This window comes from Notamacropus eugenii, chromosome 1 (genome assembly GCF_028372415.1).
Source record: "Notamacropus eugenii isolate mMacEug1 chromosome 1, mMacEug1.pri_v2, whole genome shotgun sequence".
Classification (NCBI taxonomy): Eukaryota; Metazoa; Chordata; class Mammalia; order Diprotodontia; family Macropodidae; genus Notamacropus; species Notamacropus eugenii.
In genome coordinates this window covers 27,841,146-27,858,000 of record NC_092872.1, presented here as the reverse complement: position 1 = coordinate 27,858,000, position 16,855 = coordinate 27,841,146, and the positions used below count along the sequence as shown (strand labels likewise).

Below are 16,855 nucleotides of genomic sequence, written 5' to 3'. Positions count from 1 at the left end.
TTCCCTAAGTAAAAGATATCTTAATTTTTACTAACCTCTACCTGGAATTTAGATAAAGTTAAAATATATTCTGAAAAGGGATCTATGGCACAACAACAACCCTGCCTCTAACCTTTTCCTCATAAGAATTTATTTGTATTTTCTTTGATTACTGTCTGATAGAAGTTTCCAATTCAAAGTGGGCAGAGAGATTAGGGAAAAGAGGTATCAATTCATTAGACACTTGCTTTCCTTTCAGTCCAGTCAACAAAGTGATACTCCCACTGATGTGATAGTGAGATGAAAATGTCAAACTAAAGAAATGCTGAAAATTTATTTGTACATATGACTGGAGAAAGACTGAATTAAAAAATTTTTTTAAAAAAGAAAATGCTGAACTAATTCAACATTTACCTGGAAATGATTATAAAAACAAAATTTAAAAATCCCCAGCCTCTTTAAAGAAAACCCTTTGAAATTATTAAGATTTGAGGTAAATGTTACAAACCATGAAAAACTGTAAACTGAGTGAAGTTATTAAGGTCTAAGATTACAGTAAGTTCTAGGAACAGTCTTTTCTACCCATTTTCTCACACAATACAAGAAACATCAGTTCCTTCCGAAATTTTAAAGACTAAGCAGCCTTAAGTAGATTAACATTTTATATCTGAAACTCTTCATGTGATATTGCTACAGATCATGGCTCAAAAAACTTTTTTTGTCCCAGTACTACAGTACTGGAGGCAGGAGCATGAAGAAAGATCTATCAGACTGCTGATGCATTAGCTTCATTTAACCTCTGCAACCCCATATACTCCCCCCTTCACCTCCTAGCCCTAGCCTCCAAAAAAAATATCTTTGGATGTAACATGAAGAATTGTCATCAACTTTTTGTAAATATCATGCAAAAGAAAAATAATAACTATGTTCGTATTTTGAAATGATAATACTAATGGATTTTTCATTAAATTAGCAATATAGAACCCTTGCCAAGTATTTCACAAGGTAAAGCATTTATGTTCAATATGCTTTAAAAACCTTCAGGTAACACTAGAAACAAAGCAAATTTCTCAGGAAGGTAGGTTTAAATCACTACTCAGAAAAACTGGTTATGAAATGTCCAAGTAAAGAATCTCCTTCTATGTAGATTAACCCTATCTCCACAGCTTCATTTCCATTTTTGAAGTGCAGTCAATCTGTTCTTTATATGCAAACCTGTTCAGAGGCAGTATGGTTGAGCACGTCTGTTATCAAGTTATTTTTAAAGGCACTCTAAAGGTTAAGAACTCCAATCAAGCATCTCTGTTCAGGAGTTTTTTCCAGGACTATATTACCTAGGTAATTTAGAAGAACTAAAGCCCTCTCATGATTGTTAAACCACAACGGTCTTATGATGTACAGACAAAACTACTTCAAATTACAGCATTATTTTATGGTGTAATAAATACCATGTTACGGTTAAAGTGCTTACATAGCCTTTATGATGTTTGAATCGGAAGTTTATGAAATGTCTCCATATTATACTATGGATTTTTGATATGTAATTTCATTGGCATAAGGGAACATGCAGCTGGGGAAACACGTCCACTATGTCACATTGCCTCTACGGATTTGTTTTTAAACAAAAAAAAGCATTCCTACTTTAAAAATTTTACTGAAAAACATTTCAAAAAATTCTGCTATCTGGCCAGCACTTCTAAAGATACATCATAAGCTGCAGGCAAGCTGTCACACATTTTTGCAGCTCTCACAGGTGCTTGACAGTCATAATGTGCCAAATGTAAAATTTAATCCATGTGTATTGCTCAGTTACTAATACAAAACTAGACTAAAAGTAGCTCATTAATTTCAAAATATAAAATTTACCAATTAGGTAAATCTACTTGTTTCCTTCCTTTTATCTAATTTCACTTTTACGATATTGAAATAATCTTTTTGAATGCTATTGCAGAAAGATTCTGGCAGTTACAATGCAAGCTACCCAAGAAGAAAGGACTATTTTGTCTTAAATTTCCCTGGATTCCCCTTGGAAATATAATGAATGTGGGTGAGTACTTGAATATTTATTTAATCAACTGATTCCATCATTCCCATTGGGTTTTTCTTTTATTCTCAGCACATTAACAAATCAGACATCAAAAAAATTCACAAATGCATATTTACTTTTTTTTTGGTTTCACAGGATATGGTAAGAATTAAACCATTTCTTCTCATGAAGAATGCTAACTTAGAACTATGAAACTAGAAAACACTAAAATATTAGTCTGAATGCAACAAGTGGCTTCATTAATCTTAATAAAGCCATAAATCTTGAGAAAGGTGATTGTAACCATATGGATCATAAAAATCTTCACATACATTATAGGGTTCACAGAAACAGATGTGATACAATTACTTCTAAAATTATAAAAAGCCATTCAAATACCTCCAATTACTTTAAGTACAGCCAGCTGTCAAATATCCATGTACTAGGAGGCAGAAACAACTTGGATAACTGAAATTCAAAGATGATCCCAAAAAGTCATTTCAGGCAGTGTCTAAAATTAAACAACATTCTACATTCTAAGTGGACACCCTAAAACAGTCCAGTTGAAAGGACTGAAAACAAGTGATAAAACTGCTGAGTCTTCCTCCTTTTCCCTACCCTGTCCACTGAGTTGGAGGTGCAATAGAAATGGCCAAAAAACTGAGCAGGAGAATCTGGATAATATGAAACTACACAACTGGCCCCTGCAAAATCAAGTTTGAAGGAGAAGTTAGAAGCTGAATTCAAAACACCAATTAAACGAACGTTCCCACCCAGCATAATTATTTAATCTACTTGATCCTCTGAGTCAATATTACCTTTCTCTTTCTTCCTCTTCTAGCAGCCTTTGGAGTGGTTATGTCCATTGTTTTAGTCACATCCTAAAGAACAAATAAAATAAAATAATAGTACAAGATATGGAGACCTAAAAAATATATCGAGTTTGAATGATGTATAGCAGAACCAAAGATGTATTTTACTTCAGTCCTGGTAAGTGCTTTTGGCCTTTCTAAATCACAAACATTAAAACTTTCCAATAACACGAAAGAATAACCCAGCCCAGTGCTTGAAATTAACATGTGACAATAGGAAATCAATCACATATAAAATAGCCTTACAATTTAAAGCTAGATTTTTAAATTTATTTCTGAAGTTACATTTCTACATTTCTGCTTAGTACACTGATTTTTCAAATGTTCTAAAAGCTGCTGAAAAGATTACTTCAGGTTATACTAAACTGTAGATTATTGAAATGGGAGGACCCCCCCAGTCTTTCAAATGGACTGGGGGGCCAATGGAAATATTTAAAGTAATCATCCTTAATTTGTCTTTTTCTTTTGAAAGACATTTTCATAAACAGTTTTTGTAAACTGAGTCCCTCATAAATGACAGTTCAGCAAAATCATCCTCCCCCCGTTCCATTACCTATGTGACTTGACAAGTCATTTATCCTCTCTGTGCCTTCCATTTCCTCATGATAGGAAATGAGTAGATCTAGATGACTTTTAAGGACCCTTTCCAGCTTTAAATTTAGCATATTTGAAAATCATGATCGACCAATGAAAATTATTCTATTTGCTAGAATACTAAGTGGTTGTTAATGTACTTTGTGCTTTTATTTCATAATAGATAACACACCAAAATACTCTTGATAGGTAAATATTTTTGGTATAGAATCTATATTTAGTCACATTTTTATAAAAAATGGTATTTTTTTCTTTAAGTAGAATTCTAAGTTTTACTTTTAAAAGATTTGTTGGGTCAAACTTTTTCGCATAGTTTGAATGTTAATAGTGTCTCATGGAAATGTGCCTGACTCCATAATGATACTCATCAATAAAATTATTCACTTTGTGTAATTTCACTTAATTTCTCAAGATCACATTTATTCTGTAAATTGCGATTTACTCTAATTAGCTTATTTCTAAAAAGGACAGAGGGTTCCCATTAGTGCACATATACATCAAATGTTCCAAAGTTACCATGATAATAGAGTTGACATCTAGACCAAGAACTAAGCTACCTTATTTTCTCATTATACTTTACAAATTACTCATTATGTGCAAAGCACCATATTAGTCTCTGGAAATACAAGAATAAACATCATTATTGCTCTCAAAAAACTTGAAACATAAACCCCTTTGGACTGAAGACTCAAATTTTGGTTTGATATAGGGAAAACTTTGTTACCAATAAAAACCCTCTGAAAGCGGACTGGGTAATTTGAGGAGAGCCTGGAAACCTTCCAACACATACTAGATGAACCACTTGTTGGGCATGCTGTGAGTAGGTGATTTTTTCAGATATACGTTGGACTGGTTGGCTGCTGAGGTTCTTTCTAATGTTAAATCTTTTAAGTATTTCCTTTGGCACTACCGTCCATTACAAATATTAATTTCTACTTTGCTACTATCAAATTCTTTCCCTGCCTCAAAAAACTTCACATTGCTAGTAATAATTTCATAAAGACTTCTCAGACTTACTTCATTGCTGGCTTTTTCTTCATGGTCAGTATCTTCTTTGGAAGCACTGATTTCTTTCTCTTCAGTCTCAACGTCAGAAGATGCATTTGACTGTTTTGTAGATGTCTGTAATACGTTGAAGAATGATTTTACAGAATACAGAAGGCTGCCTTAGTTTTCATTCTCCAAGGTTTGGCAATTACATTACTTTCTAGTACACATTTCAAGCTATTCACACAAACATATTGTGGCCTTTACTTCTCTATTTCTGTGGTAGAGGGTGAAGTTATTAGTATCTTCAATTCAGAAAACTTTTAAGTTACATTTTGTAAAATTAGTTACTTATAATAAGGAATGATTCTAATTCACTTCTTAGAATTAGACAAAAGTAAATGTTCACAAAGCACCCAACTGTAATATTCTAAACTGGACGGAGGTTAGTAGTTCTGCCACAAATTGTGAAAAGAATCTTCAACAAAACATTGAGCCATTTCATTACAAACAAGTCTATCTGTCACCTTCCAGATTTGGAAACCTAAACAGCTTGAATGTGGACCAGTATATGTGCAAAACAACCCTCCTCATCCCACAGAATTCATTGGGAATTCTAAACTTCCACAAACAGCTAGATAGGAAAAGTCTCCACAGTCTTAGGAATAAGTTGACCAGGAGGAAAACATAACGAGCCTACGCTATCACTGAGGCTGGCGTTGCAGTTATTTAGGACTTTAAGAATGTCATGAACTCTCTTGGTTGTTTTTTTCCTAGGCTTGCCCAAGTTTAACTCTGCTGGTGTCAAGTATCTGAGAGTGGATTTGAATTCATGTCCTCCTGACACCAGGGCCAGTGTTCTAATTCAATGTGCCACCTACTTGCCTGGGTAATGAACTCTAAACAATTTCTAGGGAAAAGTTTAGCTACATTAAACTTAATTCCTTGCATTAGATTAAATACAAAATACTTCAGTCAACGGTGAATGTTCTACATACATAAAAGCAGTGAAGATAATCACTAATTACTTTAAGCTCCTGAACATACCAACTCAGAATTTCAATTTAAGATGTCAAAAAGTCTAAATGTGTTTAGTAAATATTCTCCCTAGTCTTTAAGTCTTTTCCCCTAGAAAAAGAGATGTTCTAAAGTATTTACCCCCCCTGCCAAAAAATAACAATGAAAGAATCATTTGTAATTCTTAATTCGGGACTGTCTTAGGTCTTTCAATTTGATTACTTCTGGTAGAGCCCAGGAAGTTCCTCAGAATTTATTAAATATCTAACAAAACTAAATTTTAAGTATTTAACCAATACTCACCTGTTGACTAGAAAACTTCACTTTGGGGTTATTGTCTATTTCCCACAATCCTTCATTAAAGCCTTTTCTTTTATTAGGCTTGCCATATTTATCTTTATTTTCGGAGTAAGGAAATATATCCTTTGGTCCCAAAAAAGCACTGTGAAAAATGGACAAGAAATGTTTTATGTAAATGATTCTTTTACTGAACATGAGTAACTGTGACTACATATATTTCAAACTAGTTCTCCATATCCTGCTCACACTAGAGTTGGAATTAACTGATATTTTTCTATAGTCACAGCATTTGTTTTCTGAATTTTCCCATACAACTTGTATATGTAGAGACTTCGTATCTTTAATTACAAAATAGAAACTGAAAAAATTTTAAAGCATTCTACTACCTCCCAGGAAGATGGTTTCAAATGACTAGATGAAAACTGCTTTATTACTTTACACATTTATTACCTCAAACTTTATTATTTCTTTTAAAATGGAAGAAAAAAAGAAAACGTCTTAAGATGTAAAATACAACAGAAACATGAAACTTAGTTACTAAATGACCACTAGAAAATTACATGAACCTACTGTAATAGGAAACAGTTCTTAGTGCCTAGAAAGTCTTCCAGCAAGTCCATTCAAAAGCATTTCACTGAAGCCTGAGTAAACAATAATTCTGCTTAGAAGCAGCATATTCATACTTCCTCAGAGCAATCAAGTTTCAAATGTAGTTTACATATAACCACACCAGATTTTAAAATATCACTAAAACCGAATTAGATTATGACCCTGTGAAATTGAAAGACTAAAATTTTTACTCTCTTAACACTGACTTTACTATATTTTTTAACTCCCATAAAAATTATTCCCTCTGCCATAAAAAGATATTAAGTATCATATCTCACCAAGATTACCAACTCTCAACCATAAGCAAGACTGTTGACTGTATTTCAGTCAGGTTACTCTTCTATGCATTTTCTGAGGAATCTTGTACATGTGCTTTATGAGAGGCAAATATTAATATCACCACTGAACCTTCACCTCTCTTCCTTGCTGATCAAATCGTTTCCCCTTTGACGCACGACTACAAAACGCCAGCTTACCAAAGGGTATCTTTTGGCAGAATTCTTGAATTGAAACATATACTTGTAATAATAAAAGGACAACAATGCTGTGCCTTTTTATTTAGTCTACCTGGTCAAAGTAAAATTATAATAAAATTTCTATATCATTTTACAAGCTTGCTCCTTCTAATGTAAAAAAGAATAACAAAACCCTAGCCATAATACAACCTAAGAGCTTATAGCTATAGATACTCTGATTTTCCAGTACTGACAGTGACCACTACCATGACAGGCAAAGAAATCAAATTTAGCGCCATTTTTACATATGTTTCTAGATCTCCATAGACACCAACTTTGAATGTTTTCATTTTGTGCACGTTCTTTTAATGGGAAGGACTAAGTGTGAGGAAAGAAACTCAGGAGAAATTAAATGCCTAGGGAACAAAGTCATTTGAAGTAAAATTAGGGGGAAAAAAAGGGGGAAATGTATCAACAGCTATCATTTTAATATTACTTTATATAAGGATTTTTTTTAATGTGTTTTTTTTATATAAGGATTTTTTTTAATGTGTTTTTTAAAGAATTGTGGCACTCAAACGATTTTACAATTAAAACTACTTTTCATAAGATCATTTTTTTAAAAATTAAAAGCAGTTAAAGATGTTTTAATATGAAATTTCCTCTGAATATAAAGAATTTTTTTATTGTATCTGCCAATATATTTGTAATGCCTAAATAACGTGATACTAATAGGGGTGAAAGGGCATAAAAGAAGAAGGATTTCGTGTCAGGAACCTGGGTCCAAATGCTAGTGTTGTCACTTATACCTTTGTGAGAAAAATCACTTCAAGATTCCTCATTTACAAAAGTAGGTGTTCAAACACACCAAAATATTCAGAGCAGCATTCCTATGCTACAAAACGTAAAAAAGTTTCCAGCCACAAATAAGGAAATGTTGAACTATGCAGATTAATGTAATACACTGTTCTTTCAGAAATTATGAATGAACCTGACTAATGTGAAAAACATTTAATATGAATGAATATGCAGAACCTATATCAGATTGCACGCCATCTTGAAGAAGGGGAGAAAACTCAAAAGTTTACGGAAGTGAATGTTGAAAACTAAAAAAATTAATTTTTCTTTTAAAAAAATGAGGAATTCAGGAAAACATGGTTATATTTATAAAAAATGATACAGAGTAGAAAGCAGAATCAGGAGAATACAGACAATTGAAATGAATAACCACTTATTATGCCTACAGTAAGTGGCTGAAGTCAGATTAATTGCAAAGAGCAATCATGGTTCCAGGACATGGTTGATGTAACACATTTTTCCCTCAAATTTTAGGGAATATGGGAAAAGACTCAGTATATATACACACACTGTAAGATTTATCTGCCAGTTATGCTTAACTGTCCTCCATTACAAGGCAATGTTAAAAATATTTTCAAAAAAGGGGAAAGGAACCAATTTTATAAAATAGGAAAAAAAGCTTATCTGAGAATTGGAACCCATAGGTTCTACTTTATGTTCATACAAATTCAAGGGATACAGAAAAAGGTCCCCAGAATACTGGACACACATCCTACTACGGCAGATTTCCTGAAGGACATGTATCAAAAAGATAGGCAGTTTTGGATGGATTACAGAAGCAGAAATACTTGGTTGGCTGTATTTTCTCAGTTGAGAAAATTTGGGAATAAGTCTTAACAGTGGTAATAAAAGAAGATTTGACTACTTCCCACAAGACATGTACAACTAGGACATACAGAACTAGACAAGGTCTAAGTTGATATGTTCATTAGATGGGATCAAACTCAACTGAGTTCTTAGTAGAGCAGAAATTCAACATTATCAGAAACACATGACTAAAAAGCTTCCCTAAGTTTTTCTGTGAATAAACTGAACATAATAGAAACCTCATACTTTAAAGAGATTTGTGATCAATTTATGAAGATCTTGTAACAGACTTGTGCTCCATTTTTGGAGTCTCTTCATGAACTAATGAAGTGTTCAATCTCCTCCCCCTAATTCCATGAAAACAATACCTATCACCTCATTCTGGCCCGCTCTGCACAACTCTTTCTCCATTTTGTTCCAATACATAACATCAATTCTTCAATAAATACTAATTACCATAGCAACAAGACTACCATTCTTAGACAACAGCACTAGCACTAGTTGTAATTACAATAAATTTTGCTACTTTTTCAAAAGTAGGAAATAAATGGAATTAATCAAATTTAGGGTACAGCTACACTATCAGGGGCTCATTCTGGCCAAAACTGAATTAGGTTAGATCCTATTTCACTTTGGTTAGAACTGAAACTAGAAACTGTAATCCCTCCCTTTTTTGTGGCATGGACCCTCACACTCCAGCAGTTGGGCGAAGGCTACAGATCTCTTTCTCAAAATGTTTTTAAATGACTAACATTCAAAAAGGATTACATATGAAACCAATTATATTGAAATAGGTCATCAAATTTGTATTAAAGTTCACTAATTGCAAGTTAAGAACCCCTGCTATAATCTATATCAAACACTCACCCGCTCACCAAAAGACCCTCACACAGTTTTGGCAGTCCAAATCACTCTGAAAAACATTGCTACTGATGTAATAAATGGCACTGGAATGATTGACTATTCTTTACCACACTCGAATTAAGGAGGGGTTGGGCAGTGTTAAGGAAGTACCTTTTGTACAATTCAAGAAAACAAAAGCAGGAGAAGCCAACATTCACAGATCTGAGCAAACAATTACTAATAGATTCTGCAACACCGTCCTATCTGGTGTGCTCTAAAGGAGATAACAGATGATGAAACTGCCTTTTGGAAGCTAACTGCTCTGTCTCTCTTTTCTTTTCATACGCCTAAATAAGCAAGCTCTTATTTGCAAGGTATTTTCATTATTATACCACAGTTTGACAAAATTACATCTAGAATCCCTTAAATCCTGAGTTGGGAAGACATTGAAATCTTCCAGAGATTTGTATGCCCATTAATTTTTAACTTTTGAAATGCAGCACCTTGATAAATTATCTTTAATTTCCTATGTCTAGGATTCCAGAAAGCACATTTTTATGACTTTTCTCAAAATGATAAGAGAAATGACACCTGACTTTTAAAAGTTGACCAGTCATACATAAACTCATTCACAGCTAGTAGAATTAAAAACATTCAGTGCTTTTTTTTTGGTGGGGAGGGAAGCAGTATGGCAATGTACAGGAAATGTTCACCAAAATAATTATACCCTTTGGACTAGTAATTCTATTATTAGGAATAAACCTGAAAATGTTATTAAAAATTAAACAGGAGGTGCAAATACAACAACAACAAAAAGCTAGAATCAAACAATACAACAGGGAAATGATTAAATTAATTCAAACAACAAGCATTTATTAAACACCCACCATGTGGCAAACACTTGCTAGGCACTAGAGATACAAACATACATAAAATAATTCTTAATAGGAAAAAAGCTTGCAGTCTAACGAGATTATATTTTAACCAGGTACATTATAATGAGCAATTACCATCATGGCACTAAGAAAACTGAATAGATCATCTTGAAATAAAAAGCAGAGAAGTACCTAAGAAAAATGAGAATACAAATGAGAAAGAATCCAAAAGAGTTGTCTACACAATTACGATTCCTCATGCGCTGGAATAAATGTACTTGCATATAATTATCTATACCAAATATTGGTTACCAGTGTCTAGTTTTTCAATATAGTAAATCTGTTTACATGGAAACCAAAGCAGCAAAACTAAAAGCTGCACAAGACAGAATTCCTGGAAAACAAAGTCAAAAATTATTTTATGTTTCCCATTGACAAAACTTGAAGGTTATTTAGTGAAATTCAAGTTACTGAATGTGACACAGCTAGTGAACACATGATAACTCTAAACATTCCCAAATTTATTTGACACAGTGGAATTGCTTATGATTAAAATTCCTAGGAGAATAAAGGATATCAGATATATGAGCTGTAAACAAAAGGAAAAATTAAAGACATTAGTGTTTTCCAAATAAGCCACAAAACAGGCATAAATTCAATAACTCAAATTAATTTTTAATAAAATGTTATTTTAATATTAAGGCTTACTGCTCCTTTCTTACTGGGAAAACCAATCAAGCATGAAAGTTCAGTTTGGTGTCAGTGTACTTGCCATATGTGCAAACCAAATGATCTTTCTCACCATTGCTAAAAGTCTTCAACTTCTTATATTCATTATCAGAGCATTTATGAGTCCAGATTACTATATGCATTTGTAGTAATGTCATGAAAAAAAATTCCCCAATCTGCCATGTCATCCTCAGATAATAATACCCACAGAAAATGAATGACTAAGTATTGCAGCTCCTTCTATTAGAGCACAATTTCATTTAGCTAAAATAACTTCAGGTCTTTCCCTGCTTTATTTTCCTAGAATAGCTGCCTAAGGACAAGTTTCTTCCCGAAGCTAGGATATCATTTCAAAACCCCCAGTGAATAGGGCAATTTGTCCACTCTCCCTTATACCGATTCTTCCAAGATTCAATTTACTTATGAACAAGGAATAAAACCAAGTAGCTATAAAGCTAATTCTCACCCTTACCCCAAAATGATTCTTCCTGCAATGAGTATACCGTACCATGCATGTTAAGGCTGCCAAAATCAATGAACACCAGAATTGGAAAATGCTACAGAAAAAAAAGTTTCTCAAGCATAACTTTTCTACCCCAAATATGTGATATTTAACCGAACTGATATAATAATCTACCATCAGTCAATAAAACCTGGATTCCAGTTTCATCTTTGAATCACACTGGTCATATAACCTTTCAGAGTCCTTTAACCTCCCAGTGGCCAGAACAAAACACTTATTTGTTGCAGGACATTTGCAGTTCCTCCGCTTGTAAAGGGAATTTATTTAACAGGAATCCCTATGCTGCAGAAATTACAGGTCTAGACCCCAAAATAAAATTATGTAACTACCTGTTTAGGTCTCACAATTAGACGTTGAGTTTGAAGGGACTTGGAAGTCATCTAGTTCATCAAGCCTTTCATTCCAATTCAGTTATTGTATAGATGAGAGGCCCATCAAAGTCAACTGACTGAGCTCGAGTCACAAAGTTAGTCAGACTCGTAATGGAAAATGCTATTCACACCCAGAGAAAGAACTATGGAGTGTGAATGCAGATCGAAGCAGACTGTTTTCACTTCTTTGTTTCTTGTTTTTTTCTTTCTTGTGGTTTTTCCCTTTTGTTCTGATTGTTCTTTCACAACATGACTAATATGGAAATGTTTAACATGATTGTACATGTATAACATATCACATTGCTTGCTGACTTGGGGAGGGAGAAGGAAGAAAAAATTGGAACTCAAAAATCTTACAAAAAAATGAAAGTTTAAAACCATCTTCACATGTAATTGAAAAAAAAATATAAGATACTATTAAGTGAAAAAAAAATAGGACAAATAACCCAACCTCCACCCCCTGCCCCACCCCAAAACCAAGAATTCAAAACTTAGGGTCCTTTGACTTGACATACAGTAATTTTTGTATTACTGCACCTAGTTCTAGAACTGAAGGAAATTATGGGACACCTAAGAGACGTATAGACAAAACTAAGAAAGGAGGACAGAACTAAAGATACAATATTAAACTTTCCAGATTTGCCTTACCTGATGGCATCATTTCTAAACCAATTATGATGCTAGTTGCACATCTGATAAACATCACAATTCATTTAGTTTAATATTTAAAAACATCTTCTGAGATCATATCTCCATACACCAAAGCCCAAAGAGTCAAGGTTAATTGGCCCTAATTCAAAGGAATGATGACCAAATTATAAAGTGTACAAGGGGAGAGAAGGAAAGGCATTACATTTTTATTCCCAAACTATGTTCAATGTACATGGCTTTACCTTCAAATCAACTACTTACATTTCAAATATATATCTGAATTTCATAAGCCTTTTACTTAAGTACAAGGCATGATGAATTATTTTCTGGTTATAATTTCTGAAGTCTATTAACAGCCTCATGGGAACATACAAAAGTAAAGCTAGTAACTTTTATTATCCCCTCCACTCTTTATCAAATACATGTACCTAGCACAAATTTCCCCTAACTTCTCATTTTACTATTCTCCAAAGCTCCAAAACTCATATTATTTAGCACATGATGCTTAAAGGAACCCTGCTGTGGTTCTTCTGTTTGTTGACCTGAGACTCAAAGGATCAAAATAGATGAAGATTAGTCAGTCCAACACACCTAAACAGCTATTCAAACAACCTCCTGGGAAACTAGAGCACAAAATAAGTGGATAATTTGGAGAACAAATTTAAGAACTGAGGAAAATATGGTTTGCCCCAACTCACACAGAATTGACTCTTTATTTAGCAACACCAAAGTTTACTTTAGACATACATACCAAATATTAGCTCAAAATATCACTTTGTATATTTTAGATGCCCTTTCCTGCAATTTAATTTTTTTTCTTCCTACCTCTCTCAGTACCGTAAAATCATTTATCAGAGTATTTTCTGGTAGTTCTTTCATTTGGAAAAATGTCCAAAAGCAAGAGTACTACAAATATTCAGACATAAAAAATATCAGTGATCCTAACTGTTAATCCTAATATACATTACTGTTTGGCACAAAGGGACGGTAACAGATAAAATAGTACTAACAGCCCAGTCCAAGTACCAAATGTAAAAAATGGAAGCAAAGCCCAACAGTTTTTGTGGCAGCAAAAACAATGGAGCAGGGGCCACAATAGATGGTAGAGGGGAATAGCTTAAGCAACTGTCCAAGCAAAGGAGAAGCATTCCATGACATGTCAAAAACATTGGAGATCCTAGGTGACCCACCTGACAGCAGCTACCTGAACAGTCACATAGATATGCTGATGAGACCAACTGAAAGTGGGGCACCTTCTCCCTCACCCCATCCCAACCCTGCAATTACGTACACAGGGTCTAGGCCCCTCAAGTTACAAAAAAAAATTATTACACAAAATTTTTTTGCAACTACTTGGAAAAACAATCATGTTATCACAAAATATACAAAGAAATTAAACTAATAAACATCAATCTCACCTGAGATGTACAATATCTTTAAGCTTGTAACCAAGAGAATCATAGTAAAAGTTTAAGAGAATATTTCCGACAATCAACAATGAATTTTAAGTGTTTTTACACTGGCTATGTAAAATATTTCCCCCTTGAATTAATATTTCTTTGAGTGTCATATCTAATAACCTTGCTAAATAAATTCACTAATTTTAATCTAGAGAACTTACGTCTCATGAGTTCCAAAAAAGAAAATGGGCAGTTTATTTGTAGGTGGTTTTACAGCTCCATCGGGAACTTCATCTACCTAAAAGAAAAAGATTTTTTAAAAAAAGATGTAAAGATCTTAACCTCTATGAGCATAACAGCATCACTCAGAAGAGAGCAACACCAACTGATGTAAAGCCATACAAAAGATATTTCTGACAACAGAAATAAGATTTTTTTAGAGTTCATTAATTTGAAAAATACTAAAAGGGCTTCTGAAGAGCTTGTTCTTATTACATTCAGGATACTTCTGTATTGACATTCTATCCTATATTAAAACATATATTTATGCATACATGTATACATCCAAATTACTTACAATGAAAAAAGTTCTTTTTGAAATACAGATATGAAAAATACACCTTTGGTGAACAAAGGCATGTCTTGTGATGAAAAGTCAGCACAAATAATTTAAAGAACAGTTCTGATCCAGTAATAAAAGTCAAACTGTAATCATCTAATAAATACAATTTTAAAATAATTTATATTTGGCTATAGACTTATAGTTTCAATTGTATCTGAATGTCTATTTTTGTAATTCACAATACTTCAACATAGGTATATAAGAGGCAGGATGTTACAGATAATAAACAACCTCAGTTACAGAAAATGCCTGGGTCAGATTAATAATAGTAATTGTATATGGTTTTAAGGTTTGCAAAGCACTTTACCTATTATCTCATTTGATGCTGAAGAACTCTGAGAAGGTGCTATATCCCCATTTTACAGATGAGGCAAATAATGGATAAGTAACTTGCTCAACCAGTATCTGAAGGAGGATTTGAACTTGGGTCTTTTTTTGGGGTTTTCCTCCAAGTCCAGCATTCTATCCACTACACCACCTGTTAGGTGCCTTGCTCCAAGCCACACAAGCAACTGTTAGAAGCAGGGGGAAAACCTGGGTTTTCTGAACTCAAAATTCAGCTCTCTATGCACACCAGACATAACAAAATACATAGTTTCTATCCTAGAAGCTTAGAACCTAGTTGGAAACACAAACATGCTATCATATGATGGATAGAAAAATATAATCACTTGGAAGCCAGGAAAATCAGGGTTACAGTTTCTGCTCTACCAACGGCTGACCCCTTGTAACACTTTAGTCTCCTCTGCCAATTAGGAGTTATTACATTAAATGATCTCTACATTCCAGGAGTGATACAGACAATTAGAGTTAGGAATAAAGGGGAAGGACGGGGAAAAAGGTAACTAAGAGACAAAAAAGGCAGTGAAGGGTTTATATGGAAGAAGAAATGGGAACTAGTGAAGTAAGCTAGATTGTTTGGAGTCGAGAAGTCCTGTGTTCAAACCCAGCATGAAGCCACTCACTATCTGCGTGGTTCTGGCTCAGTCACCTAACCTACCTCTCAGCCCCAGTTTCCTCATCTGCGAAATGGAGGGAAGTAATCTCTGCAAAGCATTTTGCAAACCTTACAAATGCTACTATAACTGATGGCCAGGTAAAGAAGGGAGACCCCAGGGAAGAGAAATTACGTATACTTCACAACAAAGGACTTAATTATCAAAGTGTATAAAAGAACTCAAGTGCAAAGGACCCTTCCGTCAGTTAATGAGCATTTATCAAGCACTTACTGTGTGCAGGTCACTACTAAGCACCCGGAGATACCAAGAAAGGCATCCTTGTCCCCGGTCTCCAAGAGCTCACGTTCTAATACATACATGCACAGTACAGATGGGAGACAACCTCAAGGGGAAAACACCCCACCTCAAAGGACATCCCAAGGAGAAAGAAAAGACTGCCAACGTGAGCTCTGTGCGACCGTAGGTCTCTTTTGTGTGGAAGAGAACTGGTCCAGCAGCGGTCTCACCTCTGGCCTCCCGCCTGACACCTGCGTGACCCCCAGGTAATTCTGAGACAAGTTGTGGAAAACCTGCAGACGTGCATCAGCACGAAGCCTCCACTCCCAGCTCCCTGCACCAATGGTACCACGAGGGTGGACCCCTCCCCTCATCCTTCTGCTTAACGAATACATAAAATCTGTGAACCCTTTTACTGTCGCGATGGAAGACTGTCTTGTATGATTTTGATTCATGTTAAAAACCCGAATCATTGAAAAAAAACAGAGTAAAATTTACCTTTCAACAAGTTGCTAAAATTAAAATTAGCTGTAGAAAGCTGAAGGGATACGACCATGCATTTCAAAACACGACCACCATTTTTACGTGCTTCCTTCGGCTCCAGACCCCCCACCCGGCGGGTTGCCCCCACAAAGCCCCCGCCCAAGGGGAGAGCGGCCGAAGCCCCCTTCTCCGGAGCTGGAGGAGCGCGCCGCGGGAGCGCAGCACAAAAGGACGCGCAGCCCCGGCACACGCTTCATGGAGACTCGCCTCCTCCGGCCCGCTGCGCCCCAAGGCGGACGGAACCCCGGGGCCGGGCAGACCGAGCGCGCCCGGGCCAAGAGATGACCTGCCAACGCAAGCCCCGCGACGCTCCCGGCTTTCTAGGAGTTCGGGACGAGCCGGCGGGGTCCCCCGGGGGGGTGGGGCCAGGGCCGCCGCGGGCCTGCGGGGTGCCCCGGGGGGCTGGGGCCCGGCCCGCCCCGCACTTACCCGCGCCGGCCAGTGCGGGTAACCCTTCATCTTGGCGAAGATCAGGTCTCCGGGCTTGAAGTCGCGAGTCATGTCGGGCGGGGGGCTGGGGTCCGACCCCAGGCACGAGCTGCTGGGCGGGGGGAGCGTC

At 35.5% G+C, this 16,855-nt stretch overlaps 1 protein-coding gene across 2 annotated transcripts in view; it reads right to left on the bottom strand.

The window, feature by feature from the left end:
• PSIP1 (PC4 and SRSF1 interacting protein 1) overlaps positions 1–16,855 on the bottom strand; it is a 28,972-nt gene extending 12,117 nt beyond the window's left edge. For both annotated transcript variants that reach the window (XM_072656016.1, XM_072656024.1), the window contains exons 1-5: positions 16,726–16,855; positions 14,118–14,194; positions 5,779–5,917; positions 4,489–4,593; positions 2,824–2,886 (exon numbers count right to left, since the gene is read on the bottom strand). In XM_072656016.1, the coding sequence (XP_072512117.1) occupies positions 2,824–2,886; positions 4,489–4,593; positions 5,779–5,917; positions 14,118–14,194; positions 16,726–16,797 (456 nt within the window). In that variant the 5' untranslated portion in view covers positions 16,798–16,855. The remainder of the gene's footprint in view (positions 1–2,823; positions 2,887–4,488; positions 4,594–5,778; positions 5,918–14,117; positions 14,195–16,725) is intronic.